This window comes from Schistocerca piceifrons, chromosome X, assembly GCF_021461385.2.
Source record: "Schistocerca piceifrons isolate TAMUIC-IGC-003096 chromosome X, iqSchPice1.1, whole genome shotgun sequence".
In the NCBI taxonomy this organism is placed as follows: domain Eukaryota; kingdom Metazoa; phylum Arthropoda; class Insecta; order Orthoptera; family Acrididae; genus Schistocerca; species Schistocerca piceifrons.
Genome location: NC_060149.1, coordinates 85909103 through 85924935, shown reverse-complemented (window position 1 = coordinate 85924935; position 15833 = coordinate 85909103). Strand labels below are relative to the sequence as shown.

Here is a 15833-nt window from a genome sequence, read left to right as displayed (position 1 = left end):
TGAAAAAATTGAGAAAGTGCACAATAAGATATTGAATGATTGGCGATAAAATGTCTATGATTAGGTTTCTTTCAATATTTTGAGATCCATCTACATTTTTGCATAGATACAAATTGCAAGTGTTAATGAATATTTTGCAGTGAGGGAACTCGTATTAAAGAGAAGTAATGTTGGAACTAGTTAATGAGAGAATAGTGTAGCAACTTATAATTAAAAAAATAAAGTGCTAGAATTTAACAGCTGAAAAAAGCCAAGGGTGAAAAAGCAAAAGATACCTTATTGTGAAAATGGTTAAGTGAAGTGAAAAGTCAGTGCTACTCAAGAATGAATGAAAAGTCATTAAACTAAGATTTCATTGAAAATTAAGAAAATTTGTTGTAGAGGGGAAAAGCTTTCCCTGTGCCAAAAACATTTTTTAGTAACTTTTAAGTTAGTAATAAATAGATAGTGTTGTTACGCATTTCATCTTAATTTGGATTCTTCGTACAGAGGCAAATCTTTGAGAGAAAGATATTAAGCAAAATATTTGTTCCCAAGAGGAACACCCAGACACAGGTATGGAGTAAATATTAGGAGGTCAGGAACTGGCAAACCTATAGTCGCAAGCTGATGTTGTCTAAAGGATGGAGACAAGAAGATCGATGTGGGCTGGTGGACACCTGATTAGGATGAAAGAGGAAATACTACCGTGAGCAGCAGTCTCAAAATCTGTGGTAGGTAGAAGAGGCCAGGAAGGCCACGGACAAGATTGAAGGATGATATCAACAGGCATATGGAGGAATGGGCCTGAGGAAAGAAGAATTGACCATGGAAGCCAGGAACAGAAATGAATGGTGGCAGAAGGTAGGTCTCCCAGACCAAAGTGACAGGAAGAAAAAGAAGAAGAAGAAGAAGAAGAAGAAGAAGAAGAAGAAGAATAAAGAGGCCAGGGTTTATTCTTTTACTTATGTTGAACATATTTGTTAGTGGATCTTAATTTGTTTCAGGAAACACCCTGTTATAGAGGTATCAGGTCAAACACTCTGTTTTTGTCTCAGACTCGCTGTTTTTGGCTCAGACCTATTCTTCTCAGTTCAAACTCATTTTTCTTGGGTTTGGTAACAGTGAGTTGTTCACTTTTACATTTTCCAATAAAAAGCAGATGTAGGCTTTGTTGTGAACCTATTCAGTAAATGGTTGTAATTGAAGACGTAGGTCACATTAGCAGAACTTACACTGTATAATCAGGAGGAACCAGTTTTAAATCATTTTGTCTAAGTAAAACAATGCTCTGAATCTCTCTCTCTCTCTCTCTCTCTCTCTCTCTCTCTCTCTCTCTCTCTCTCTCTCTCTCTCTCTCTTTTTTTTTTTTTTTTTTTGTGAAGTAGGGAGAGCTGTACTTTTTGAAAAAACAATTTTCTTATAAATTTTTTTGGAAACAATGTATTTGTAGAGGTAAATGAACTAAACTTCAAGTAGTTTATGCTGGTACAGCTATCGCTTGAGACTAGCACAATAGCTTTAAATCACAGTTGTTGTGAGTAAATACATTTAATAAAAGTGCAGCTGAAAGACGTTATCCTCCACAAAATTTTGCAGGACTGTGGATGTAGGAGAATGTAAAATAATTTAATTTATATGTTCTGGTTAATTTTGCACTTTTAGTCCTTTGGTTTGTGTATTAAAGATGTTAGATAAATTTCTTATATATTTATTCCAATATCTTATGTTCCTTTTCAGCTGTTAATCTCCTTGAGAACCAGGAAGTCAGATCAGCACAATCAGTGCATGTTGCTACATCAGAGATTCACTATTTAATACTGAGCCGTATAAACAGTTCAGTGGCAACACAGATAATTCAGTCAGTAGATTGTTTACAAGATACCTATGTCGGAACACTGCAGCGATGTTTAGAGAGCTTAGAAAAAAATTGTTATGAACAAGAGGGAAATCTTCTTGCCAGTGATGCTGTAAGACAAGTGAGTACTTGAAACTGTTCTTTGTAACATAACTTCTTGCATAGTCAATTTGGTTTGGTCCCTATTGGTATGTTTCAGTTGTGATATTGTCTTCCTATGAGTTCATTTTCTTTTTTTCTTCTGTTTCTTAATTGTGCATTTCTATCACTATAGTTACAACTAAATATTCATTTGTGCACCTTTTGATGTGTAAATGTACTTGCATAGAAAAATTTTAAGCATGCGTGAGAGATGAGTGAAGAAATATTTTTTTACATATTCCTTTCCCGTAATTTTTCTTGGGATCATCTGAGCTGAACTGAGCTCTTCAGTCAAGGAACAAATCACTGTGTACACAGTTCACAAAATGCCGATAGAAATGGAGAAATATTAGGAAACTAGAGATTTCTTATACTGTATCCAAATAAATAATCTAATGCAGGTAAAGGCCTCAAAATTGAGAGTATACCCCAACAAAACATCTCAACTTAGATTCAAGAATGTGAGGCTTACCATTAACTTTTACAGTTCTGGTGGAATTTATTGAAATGTAACTTGTAGAACAGTTAGTGGAGGTATGTACCATCTATGCAACTAAATGAAGGCAGTATGTTTATTGCCATACACGTTTCGCTTCTTTTATTTGGGAAGCATCATCAGTGGCCTGTAATACATGTTTCTTTTTATGCATACAATAAACATATTATGTGACAAATATAATATGCTGCTATATTACATTTTGTCATGGTTTTCTCTTGCTTTTTAGGTTAGAAGCAACTTTTGTAGCACAAGTTCAGTATTGTGTATGTATCATTCGGTGTTACAATATCCAGTGCAGTAACACCGAACGATACATTCACAATATGAAACTTGTGCTAAAAGAGTTGCTACTAACCTAAAAAGCAAGAGAAAAATATGACAAAATGTAATATAGCAGCATATGATATCTGTCACATAATACATGTTTTGTATGTATAAAAAGAAACATGTATTTCAGGTCACTGATGATGCTTCCCAAATAAAAGAAGTGCAATGCGTATGGCAATAAACATACTGCCTTCATTTAGTTGCATAGATGGTACATACCTCCACAAATTTAGAGTAACCAAGGGAAAGACGGAAAACAGATAAAAATGATGATTATAGAACAGTGTCATTGGTTAAAGAATAGAGGTAAAACTATAGGTTAATGCAGAAATTTAAATACAACCAACAAATAATTAAAGCAGGGTGCAAATGCTACTCTGTGAAATGATGAGCCTGGCATATGAATTCAGGGCAGACCACATCAAACCTGCCAGAAGACTGATATACACTGAGGTGACAAAAGTTGTGCAATAGTGATATGCACGTATATAGATGGCAGTAGTATCCTGTACACAACATATAAAAGGGCAGTGTGTTGGTGGAGCTGTCATTTGTACTCGGGTGAAGAATATGAAAAGGTGTCCAATGTGATTATGACCACACAACCAGAATTAATAAATTTGATCCTGGAATGGTAGTTGAAGCTCTAGGCTCATGGGACATTTCATTTTGGAAATTGTTAGGGACTTTAGTATTCTGAAATGGACAGCGTCAAGAGTGTGCCAAGAATACCAGATATCAGGCGCTACCTCTCACGATGGACAATATGGTGGCCGACAGCCTTCTCTTAATGGCAAAGAGCAGCAGTGTTTACATAGTGTTGTCAATGCTAACAGACAAGCAACACTATATGACAGAAATCAATGTGGGATGTACAATGAACATATTTGTTAGGACAGAGTGGTAAAATTTGGCATTAATGGGCTATGGCAGCAAGTTAGTGACATAAGTGCCTTGTTAACAGCATGGCATTGTCTGCTACACCTCTTGTGGGCTCGTCACCATAATGGTTGGACCCTAGATAATTCGAAAACCATGGCCTGGTCAGATGAGTCCAGATTTCAGTTGGTAAGAGATGATGATTGGGTTAAAATGTGGTGCAGACCCGTGAAGCCATGGAACCAAGTTGTCAACAAGACACTGTGCAAGCTGGTGATGGCTCCATAATGGTGTAGGCTGTGTTTACATGGAATGGACTGGGTCCCCTAGACCAATTGAACCGATCATTGACTGTAAATGGTCATGTTTGGCTACTTGGAGACCATTTGCAGCCATTGATAGACATCATGTTCCCAAACAATGATAGAATTTTTATGGATAATAAATGCGCCCTGTCATTGGGCCACACTTGTTAGTGATTGGTTTGAAGAACATGCTGGACAATTCGGATGAATGATTTGGCCACCCAGATCGCCCCCCCTCCCTCCCCCCCCCCCCCCTCTCTGTCCCCTGCGGGTCTGGGGGTAAGAATAGGGCTGAGGTATTCCTGCCTGTCGTAAGAGGTGACTAAAAGGAGTTTCACACGTTTTGGCCTTTATGCGATGATCCACTGTATTTTTGACCTCCATTCTTCAAAATTTTCCCAAAGAGCGAGCCAATTGGGGAAGGATGCCTTTCATGGTGCATTGTGTCCATCTTGCATTGAGATCTGTAGCCCACTTTCTTGTCGTCGCATTTCAGTCGAGCTCATTCTCCATCTCTTGGGCGATAACTTCCTGGGTGTGTTTTCCACCATGCACTAAGCAGTGGCGCTTTCTGCGTCGACGATGACCATGGACTTCTTTTCACCTGATATCCAGCATGGTAGCCAGTCCGTTGTAGTGGGGCCGCCATGTACCCTGTTGGTTGCAGCCCCCTGACCACACATGGATTGCTCTGCTGATGCCTGCGCCGTTAACTCCCCATGTATGTCAAGGGGTAGATGCCCATCCCCCTGGGGCATTGGGATTCCTGGCAATGGCCATCCTTCCAGGTGGCCTTTGCTGTGGCTTGGTGGCTCCCAGAGGAGGGCTCCTGGTTGGAGAGGGTGGCATCAGGGTGGATGACACATGATGAAGCATAGTCCATCATCTCTTGCTGGTGGTGAAACACCAGCGTTCAAGAGGTCAATTCAACACACAGAAGTACGACCCCAAATCATTCCCCTCCCTGACCACACCATAGGGTGAATGTCAGGCTAAGGATGGCAGCTGATCTTATTTGCCCCAGTACCTTGTATGTTCGAGAGCTGATGGGGAATATTTCATGCCGATGAAACCTCAGTTTTTTGTTGAGCATTTAGAGGACAAGTTTGGGAAGGTGGAAGGCTTGTCCAAAATCAGACCTGGATTAGTCTTGATCAAAACAGCATTCATCCTCTGCCCAGTCACGGGCGTTACTTGCTTGTGACAAGCTGGGGGATGTTTCTGTAACCATCACACCCCATAAGAGCTTAAATATGGTCCAGGGTATTATATTTCACAGGGACCATCTTTTGCAGTAGAGCGGCGAGGTGTACATTTCATTTGGCGTGTCCACCGGGGTCCAAGGGATAATTGGGTTGCCACCAGTGCCTTCGTCTTGGCTTTGTAGGGCGATACATTGCCCGAGAAGGTCAAGGTGATGTTCTACCGCTGTGATGTAAAGCCCTGTATCCCTCTCCCTGATGCGGTGGTTTAAGTGCTGGAAGTTCAGCCATGTCACCCCACTGTACTTCCAGCATCACATGTTGAGATTGCCAGTGCCCATCACATCCCAATACTCCATGTGCCCCACCTCTCATCTGTGTCAACTGCAGAGAGCACCATTCGCCTTGCTCGCCAGACTGCAGGATTCTCCAGAAAGAAAGGAAAATCATGTAGTACAAGACCCTGGACCGACTGACCTACACTGAGGCTAAGAGGAAATTTGACCGCCTGCATCCTGTGCACATGACATCGTCTTACGCCGCTGCTAAAACAGTTCTGGCCAAATCAGATCCGCCAACCCCAGTCAAATCTCAGAGCTGGAAGACTACACCTGCCCCCTTAATGGTGGGGGCATTGGCATTTCCCTCCCTGTTGCTCCTGCACCACCTACTTCGGGAGCAACGCCCCCTCCCCAACCCCCGTCCAGCCCTCAGGGCCATCCGTCCCCACGTCTAAGCCGGAGAAGTGTAAGTCTTCTTCGGCTTCTCTCACTAGAAAGGAGTCCCTTCGGTCACTCCCTTCCCTGTTTTCTGCTAGTGGGAAAGGTGACACCTGCCAGTGGCTGAAAAGCCCAAAAGCAGCTGGTTGTAGGGCTTCATGCTCATCCTCAGTCACATAGACTGAGCCAGTGAAGTCCTCTCAGCCAGGGAAACCCAAGGAGCATTGAGAGAAATCCAAAAAGAAAACCCCCAAGACCAAGTAAGTTGCGGTGGCATCCACACCACTGCTACCTAGAAGCTCTGCGTCTGAGGATGGGGTGGAGATTTCAGCATCCGCTGAGGACCTAGATCTCGCCAGACCCTCAGACACAATGGATATAGACTGCTCAGGCAATAAGTAGGTGGCAGCAGGTGACTCTGAGGTATAAACTATCTCATTGAATGTTCCATGCCTTCCCAGTCTCACAATGATGTCATCCTCCAGTGCAATTGCGGTGGTTTTTTCCACCCCCTGGCTGTACTACGGCAACTCTTAACATCTATCTGCATTGCCCTACAGGAAACCTGATTCCCGACTACAAGGGATATTATCCGGAACCCTAGCAACTATAATCGAGTGTCAGGTGGAGTTTGCGTTTATGTCCTGAACTCAGTCTGTAGTGAACATGTGCCCCCTTCAAACCCCTCTTGAAGCTGTGGCTGTCAGGGTAAGTACGACGCAGGAAATAACTGTCTGCAATGTATATCTTCCTCCAGATGGTGCATTACTCCTGAATGTATTAGCTGCACTGATTGATTAACTCCCTAAACCTTTCCTACTTTTGGGAGATTTTAACACCCATAACCGCTTGTGGGGTGGCACTGTGCTTACTGGCCGAGGCAGAGATGTCGAAACCTTACTGTCTCAATTCGACCTGTGCCTCTGAAATACTGGGGCCACCACAAATTTCAGTGTGGCTCTTGGTAGAGCAGGTGACTACAACAATTGTTTCTGGGGCAAAAGCGTGATCCCTCCCTCTTTAGGGTGCCCTTGGCGTAAGGCAGTCCCTTGATGATTGCCGGAAGTTGCTGAAGCAATTAAAGAGCATCGGCGAGCTCTACAGCGGCATAAGCGGCACCCTTCCCTGGAGCACCTCATAGTCTTTAAAGGGCTCCGTGCCCGCATTCACCAACTTATCAAATGACAGAAGCAGGAGAATTGGAAGAGATACATCTTGAAAATGGCATATTATCTACTGATGCAACCGTGAATGCCGAGCACTATGCTTGAGCCTCTGCGTCGGAGAATTACCCCCCAGCCTTTCGCACTCTCAAACGGCGGCTGGAAGGGAACGTCCTCTCATTAACTACATGCCACAGTGAATCCTATAAGTCACCATTGACAGAGTGAGAGCTCCACAGTGCCCTTGCACATTGCCTGACACAGCTCCTGGGCCTGATCGGGTCCACAGCCAGATGTTTAAACATCTCTCATCTGACTACAAGCGACATCTCCTTGTCATCTTCAACCAGATGTGGTGTCTTTCCATGTCAATGATGGTAGAGCACCATCATTCCGGTGCTCAAACCCGGTAAAACCTGCTTGATATGGATAGCTATCGGCCCCTCAGCCTCACCGACATTCTTTGTAAGCTGCTGGAACATATGGTATGTTGGTGTTTGGGCTGGGTCCTGGAGTCCTGTGGCCCACTGGCTCCATGTCAGAGCGGCTTCTGCCAGGGTCGCTTTACCACTGATAATCTTGTGTCCCTAGAGTCTGCCATCCAAACAGCCTTTCTCAGACGGCAACACCTGGTTGCTGTCTTTTTTGATACACGAAAAGCATATGACATGACCCGGCGACTTCGTATCACGAGTGGGGTCTCAGATGCCACTCCCGATTTTTATCCAAAATTTCCTGTCTCCTCATACTTTCTGTGTCCAGGTTGGTGGCTCCCATGGTTCACCCCACCCCCCTATCCAGGAGAATGGAGTCCCGCAGGGCTCTGTATTGAGTATCTCTCTAATTTTAGTGGCCATTAATGGTCTAGCAGCAGCTGTCGGGCCCTCCATCTCACCTTCTCTGTATGCAGACGACTTCTGCATTTTGTACTGCTGCTCCAGTACTGGTGTTGCTGAGCATTGCCTACAGGGGATCATCCACATGGCGCAGTCATGGGCTCTAGCCCACAACCTCCAGTTTTCAACCGCAAAGTCGTGTGTCATGCGCTTCTGTCAGCATTGTGCCATTCATCCAGACCCAGAACTTTACCTTCATGATGATTCACTGACTGTAGTGGTGACATATCGATTCTTAGGACTGGTTTTTGACACTCGATTGACTTGTCTTCCTCATCTTCGTCAGCGTAAGCAGAAGTGCTGGCAGCACCTCAGTGCCCTCCATTGCCTGAGCAACACCAATTGGGGTGCAGAGCGCTCTACGCTGTTACGACTACAGAGCCCTTGTCCAATTCTGCCTTGACAATGGGAGTGTGGTTTATGGTTCAGCAGCGCCCTCAGCATTGCGTTTTCTCAACCCTATGCACCACTGTGGGGTTCGACTAGTGACGAGCTTTTAGGACGAGTCCGGTGACCGACGCATTGGTGGAGGCTGGGGTCCCTCTATTGCAGATCAGACGTTCACAACTGCTTGCCTGTTATGCAGCACACATTTGTAGTTCTCCTGAGCATCCGAATTACTGTCTCCTTTTCCCGCCCGCGGCAGTCCATCTCCCACATGGGAGGCACAGGTCGGGGCTAACGATTGTGATTCGCATGCGGTCCCTTTTCTCTGAACTAGAGTCCTTCCCTTTACCACCTCTGCCTGCAGTCCGTTCATGTACACCTCAGCCACAGCTTTGTCTGGACTTGTCACATGGCCTTAAGGACTCCGTTAACCCTGCGACTCTCCACTGTCACTTCCTCTCGATTCTTGAAGTGTTCCAGGGCTCTGAAGTGGCTTACTCTGACGGCTCGATGGCTGATGGTCACGTAGGCTTTGCCTACATTCATGGCAGACACATTGAACAGCATTCCTTGCCCAATGGCTGCAGTGTATTCACTGCAGAGCTGGTGGCCATTTTTCGTGCTCTTCAGTATCTCCGTTTAAGCCCTGGGGAATTTTTTCTTTTATGTACTGACTCCTTGGGCAGCCTGAAAACTATCGACCAGTGCTACGCTTGTCATCCTTTGGTAGCGTCCATCCAGGAGTCCATCTATGTGCTGGAACAGTCCAGTCGTTCAGTGGTGTTTGTCTGGACCCCTGGTCACGTCGGAATCCTTCAGAATCCCAGGAAATGAACTTGCTGACAGGCTGGCCAAACAGGCTACATGGAAACCACTTCTGGAGATGGTATTCCTGCAACTGACCTGTGTTTGTTATTACGCTGCAAGGTGTTTTGGCTTTGGGAGACGGAATGGCAAAATATCAATAATCACAACAAACTAAGAGCCATTAAGAGGACCACGAATGTGTGAAAGTCCTCGCTGTGGGCCTCTCGCAGGGACTCTGTGCTTCTCTGCTGGCTCCGCATTGGCCATGCCTGGGCAATCCACGGCTTCCTCCTTCACCGTGAAGACCCACCTCAGTGTCGGTGTGGCGTCCGGTTGACAGTGGCCCATATTCTTCTGCTCTGTCCTCCTTTGGCTTCCCTGCGACTTCATTTCGGTTGCCGGACTCATTATAATTGATTATAGCAGACAACGCCTCAATTGGAATTGCTCAAGTCATGCAAATACCTTGTTGTAACAGTTTGGGGGATATAGAAGGGAATGATTATATGGGATCGATTGTAAGTAAAGCAGGTAGCAGATTTCTGTTTGTTGGTTGGATACTGGGCAAATGTAATCAGCATACAAAGTTTCTTATAAAACAGTTGTGTTACCAAAGAATATCATTCCAGTGTGAGAGACTCATATCAGATAGACGTAACAGGAGATATTGAATGTACTCAAAGAAAGGCAGCACAAATAGCTATGCACATTTATCTCATGGGAGAGTGAATGAAAACGCTGAAAAACATGAAGATAGATGTCGGACAACTGTTGAAAGTCTACTTACGAATGTTCATGAACCCTGTGTATTGCTGCCACTGTTATCACAAAGATAAGATTAGACTAACTACAGTAGAAAGAGGCATTTAAGCAGGCATTCTTACGTGGAAAAAAACCTAAATGTGGTACAAATGAGAAGTACTGTCTCCTCTTTACTTCTCAGTAGTTTGCAGAGTTTGGATGTAGATGTATGTTCATTGCTATGCTGACACAGTGCAGTCTCAGTTATCATTTCTCTTGGGTATGACACTGTAAAGCAATCACCATTACATTGCAGCCTGTATGGATGAGTGTAGTGAATGAATTACGAAATCTGAAAAATAAACTATTTGTGGTTAGAGGCATGGATCTTGAAAATCGTGATAACATTGCTACTTTCATTTTGAATAACTCAACAGAATGTAATAAGCATTGTGATGGTGCCACATGAGTTGTGAGAACACTACCTTAATATGAATACAACAGGTCATACAGTAATGCACTATCCCGTTACATTAATGTGACCACCTGTCTAAAGTTTGAATAACCGCCTTTTGCAATGCGGACTGCTGTGAGACATGCAGGAAGAGTGTCAGTGAGGTTCTGGAAAATTCTGACAAGGATGTGGAACCATTCTGACTCCAGTGCCATGGCCAGCTGTGCTGTGTTTCTCGTTTGAGGCCCCATTGTGTAAACAGCCCGATCGATGTGGTCACACAGATTCTTTATTGGGTTTAAAGCCAGGGAGTTTGGGGAATATGGTAAACTCATCCTGGAGCTCTTTGAACCACACACATACACTGCAAGCTCTGTGACATGTTGCACTCTCCTGTTGTAGATGCCATTGTGCTGAGGTAACACAAATTGCATGTTGCATGGGGGGGTGGATGTGGTCCCCAAGGATAGATGCATACTTGTGTTGATCCATTGTGCCTTCCAGAACGACCGTATCATCCAGTGATTGCCCTCCAGTCTGGACCCTTCCAACAATTGTTGCAGTGTGTTCGATTTCAGACATTTTGTGCTGTACATGCCAACAACTATCTGTCCAGTGGAGCAAAAAATGTGATTCATCTGAAAAGGCCACCTGTCACCACTCAGTGGATGTCCAGTTCTGGTACTGATGTGCAAATTCCAGCCTTAGTTGCTGATAAACAGCAGTCAGCATGGGTGCATGGACCAGGTGCCTGCTGTGGAGTCTCATATGCAACAAGTGTTCACTGAACAGCCATTGAGGTAATGCTGTTGGTAGCCCCTTGGTTTATCTGGGTAGTCAGTTGCTCAACAGTTGCCTGTCTGTTCGCCCATACACATCTCTGCAGCCATTGTTTGCACCTGTCATCTATGGCCCACGGTGCACAAGAGTTGCCTTGGCAACAGTTTTGGATAGCACCATGTTGCCGTGCATGGTATACTTTAACCACAGCACCATGTGCACTGTTTACAAACTTAACCATTTCGGAAGAGCTTCGACCCTTGGCCCTAAAGCCAAGGATAATGTATGTTTGGACATCAGATAAAGTGCTTCATTTCCTCATTAGAACAACTACTGTACTGTTCCCCCTCCCCCAACCCTCCCCCACCCTCCCTCACCACCCCCCACGCCCAACAGGAGTTATATACCTACGCTGGTAGTATTGCCACCTGCTGTCTGTGAGTGGCTATTGCATGTTGACATTGAACATAGGTGTTGATCATATTAATTTTACTGGACCATGTGTAAAGAAGGTACTGAATGGTGACTGTAATAGTTTCCAGTGAGAAGTTAAAACACACAAAAATTATAAGTATGCCATAGTTACGAAGTTATCAGACTGGGACCTAACTGGTTTGTAGATAGTACACTATCTGATCAAAAGTAGCCAGATACCTGTCAATGGACATTAATGTGGGTTGTGTCCATCCTTTGCCTTTATGACAGCTTGAACTCTGCTGGGTCACTTGGAGTGAGGTGTTTGAATGTCTGTGGAGGAATGGCAGTCCATTCTTCCTCAGGAGCTGAAACCAGAGTAGGTAGTGTTTGTTTGTTTGTTTGTTTGTTTGTTTGTTTGTTTGTTTGTTTGTTTATTTATTTATTTATTTATTTATCATAGCCCACGTTCTCGCTTCCCGCGCCTGGGTTCCCGGGTTCGATTCCCGGTGGGGTCAGAGATTTTCTCTGCCTCGTTATGACTGGGTGTTGTGTGCTGTCCCTAGGTTAGTTAGGTTTAAGTAGTTCTAAGTTCTAGGGGACTGATGACCATAGACGTTAAGTCCCATAGGGCTCAGAGCCATTTTTTTGAAGTGTGACTAACCATGCACTAATAGCCAGACTATATTCATCCAATATTGAGAATTAGAGCATTTAGTTACAAGCAACGAACAGTACACATAATTTCAAACCTTTGTGAAACTATATTCATCCAATATTGAGAATTAGAGCATTTAGTTACAAGCAACGAACAGTACACATAATTTCAAACCTTTGTGAAACTTTTTCTTGGTGACCCCCCACTAAATGATTATGAAAAGAAAAATATTAATTCTTCACAAACTAATTGTATTCAGCGGTCTAACGCATGGCTTTCCAGATTGGGAAGGAGCACCTGGTCCCAGGCACGAATTCGCCCATCAGACTTGTGTCGAGGTCCGGTGAGCCGGCCAGTCTGTGGATGGCTTTTAGGCGGTTTTCCATCTGCCTCAGCGAATGCGGGCTGGTTCCCCTTATTCTGCCTCAGCTACACTATGTAGGTGATTGCTGTGCGAACAAGCTCTCCATATACGCATACGCCACCGTTACTCTTCCGCACAAACATGGGGGTTACACTCGTCTTCTATGAGACATTCCTTGGGGGGTCCATCGGGGGCCAAACTGCACAATAACCCTGAAAGAGTGGTTCGGTGTGGGGCGGTAGAGGGGTGAAGTGGACTGCGGTAGTCGTCGTGAGGTTGTGGACCACTGCGGCTGCGGTGGGGACGGAGCCTCTCCGTCGTTTCTAAGCCCCCCAGATAATGTACAATACAATACAACTGTATTCACAACACGTTTTGCGGACAATATCCACATATAGCACTGAATTAAAATTATTTACTTCTGCAACACATGGTGGAGAAGATATGAAGTCATAAACATTGAGATGTGTGAAAAACTTACTTTTGTTTAAAATGGGGTGCAAAGTATCCAGAATATACTCATCCAGTTTTTGATAATGAGAGCACTTAGTAACTTCCAACAAACTTGAAACATAATTTTGAACCTTTTCTAAAGTTTTTCTTGCTTAGATGCTCAACGTCAAATATGTTAAGACATTAGTTCATTCATAAAGTACTTGGAAATCTGACGTTGTTTTATACATGGGAGCTCAATTATTTAAAGAATCAGAGTTTACTAAAATAACAAACAACACAGCTATTACAATTCAAAAAAAGTTCCTGTTACTACGACCACCACCTTGATTTTTCCTCAGCATCTGCTGCTATTACTGCTGAAAACTGTGTCACTAATATTAGTTATCCTATTACAGTTACATATGGCAATGTTAGGACCACTGACATTTGGTGGATAGCTATACATCTTGAGTAGCATCACTCTTTCCTGTTACTGTCCTGTTAGTCCGCAGCTCATGATGTAGTGGCTAGCATTGCTGCCTCTGGATCGTGGGGTCCTGGGTTCAATTCCTGGCTGGGTAGGGGATTTTCTCTGCTCGGGGACTGGGTGTTTGTGGTGTCATCATCATCAGCATTATTTGTGACAGTGACTACATTGGATTGTGAAAAAGAAATGGACTGTGTAAAAATTGGGACTTTGTACGGGCACTGATGACCTCGCAGTTGAACGCCCCACAAACCAAGCATCATCATCATCATCATGTGTGATGAGCGCGCGCGCACACACACACACACACACACACACACACACACACACACACAAAGTGCGCACTCCCTTCCCCCCCCCCTCCCCCCCTCCCCTCCTCCCCCCCCCCCTCACACACACACACACACACACACACACACACACACACACACACACACACACACAAGTAAATTTAGTACTGTTCGAATATATCCAGTTTCTCTCTCTGTGCTGAACTAGATCGGCCACTCCATTATGTCCAGCAATATTTTGCTGCCTCCAGACACCAAGACGACAGTCAAAGTGCATAATTTATATTTCACTGTTCTTGTTGATCTTTTTATGTATGTTTGTGGCCATCTCCCTTCACTCTTCGATTACTCGACCAAGTGATCATAAAACTGTTGTGCTTCAAGCTGATTCACTATTGTCATATACAGGCCTTACTCATCTCTACTGTGTTGTCTGTTGGCTATAGTTAAGACTTGCTTTTTCTGGAAGGCATCAGCTGCAAAATTTAAAATGTTATATTCCTCTTTTACTGTAATTATGACAGAAACACTTTTTCCTCTTAAAGCCTGCCAAGCAGTCCTTGCTATGTCTTCACCTAGAGACATTCCTGTAGTTCATGATGTGGTGTGCCTATTTCACTGGAGTCACCGCTGGTCATGTCCCTCTTATCAATTCTGTTGAGACATGTAGGATATGGCCAATGTCTGTGAAGGTGGTGTACCAGTTGCTTGTTTGACTTAAAATGTATCTAAAGTGATTCATTTAAATCAGGAAGAAACTGGAACTTTCTCCTTCCTTTGCCTGAGAAATTCCATCTCCGCTGCCATTCTGCAAATATTAAATTCTTTATTACTAATGGATTTTTTGCTAATTCCCCAAGATAGACATTTATTTTTTACACGGTTTTTTGTTCAGCCAATAGATGGCAATCTTTTTCCTTATTTCTAGGTCCTGGGAAATATGCCCATTAATATAAATAGAATATCTGCTGATGTTTTGTGCAAGGATTCACAGTATCGTAGCAGAATTCCTCTCTCTATTTTTCTTGCTGCAATGGCAGGTCTGACCAGTTGTGACCTATGCAACTAAATACTGGCACCACACCCACAATTATAGTCTATACAGACTCATGGTACAGTCTAATTACATTGTGCAGCAAACTAAATGTCCATTGTTTCATAATAATTTTATTCATTATACAACTCCCTTTTGTTGCTACAAATTGCGTGTGGGCATTGAATGTCCAAAGTTCGTCCAGATATACACCTAAATACCTATTTATGCTATTCCTTTGAATTGTCACCTGATTTATTTTAATCAGTGGATCCTTAGTAAGTGACATACGTCAATTTTGTTTGATGGTACATTGAGTTGTACCATTGAGCACAATTTTTGCATGATTTTGAGTTGCACTGTTGAGCAAAACTCGTGATTGTGTCAAAGGTGCTTGCAACTATTATTTTCTAGTGAATCTTGACTGATGGGGTGCACTGAAAGTAAGAAATCAACAACATATAGTACAACTCTTAACTGTCTTTTAATCTATCCAAAAATTGTCCTATGTTAATGTCTCGGAATTCGGGACCACAATCGGAGCCTTTGGGTATCCTTTCATAATTACTTTGATAAGTGTTGGTGTGGGACTTGACAGTGTCACTTGGGAAACCAGTTTTCCTAAGTCTCCTATTGAATGAAAAATACAATAAGTTATCAGATGCCCCAGATATATGTCTATCATTATACCTAATACATATTTTGTGTCTGGAATGTGTACTAATTATCATCTCATTAAGTGCATCCTCAATACATTTACCCTTCTTTAATATATATTGAGCATCATTCAATCCTGTTAGAATCCTGTAGCATTTTAATGTATTGATTAACATTTTTTGCATAATCTTATCCAGTTCATTCATTAGGCAGACAAGTCAGCATGATGTGGAGATTATTGGATCTTTATCTTCTTCTTTTTTTAAATAATGACTGCTTCTGCCATTTCCAAGCATTTAGGAAAATGCCCCTGGATCATGCTTTCATTAAACAATACCTTCATGTAAGGAAGGACATA

At 43.3% G+C, this 15833-nt stretch overlaps 1 protein-coding gene across 1 annotated transcript in view; it reads left to right on the top strand.

The window, feature by feature from the left end:
* Positions 1 to 15833, top strand: part of LOC124721704 (dual serine/threonine and tyrosine protein kinase-like) — a 333620-nt gene that overhangs the window by 150008 nt on the left and 167779 nt on the right. Inside the window, exon 8 of the mRNA XM_047246790.1 lies at positions 1720 to 1958. Coding sequence (XP_047102746.1) covers positions 1720 to 1958 — 239 coding nt within the window. The remainder of the gene's footprint in view (positions 1 to 1719; positions 1959 to 15833) is intronic.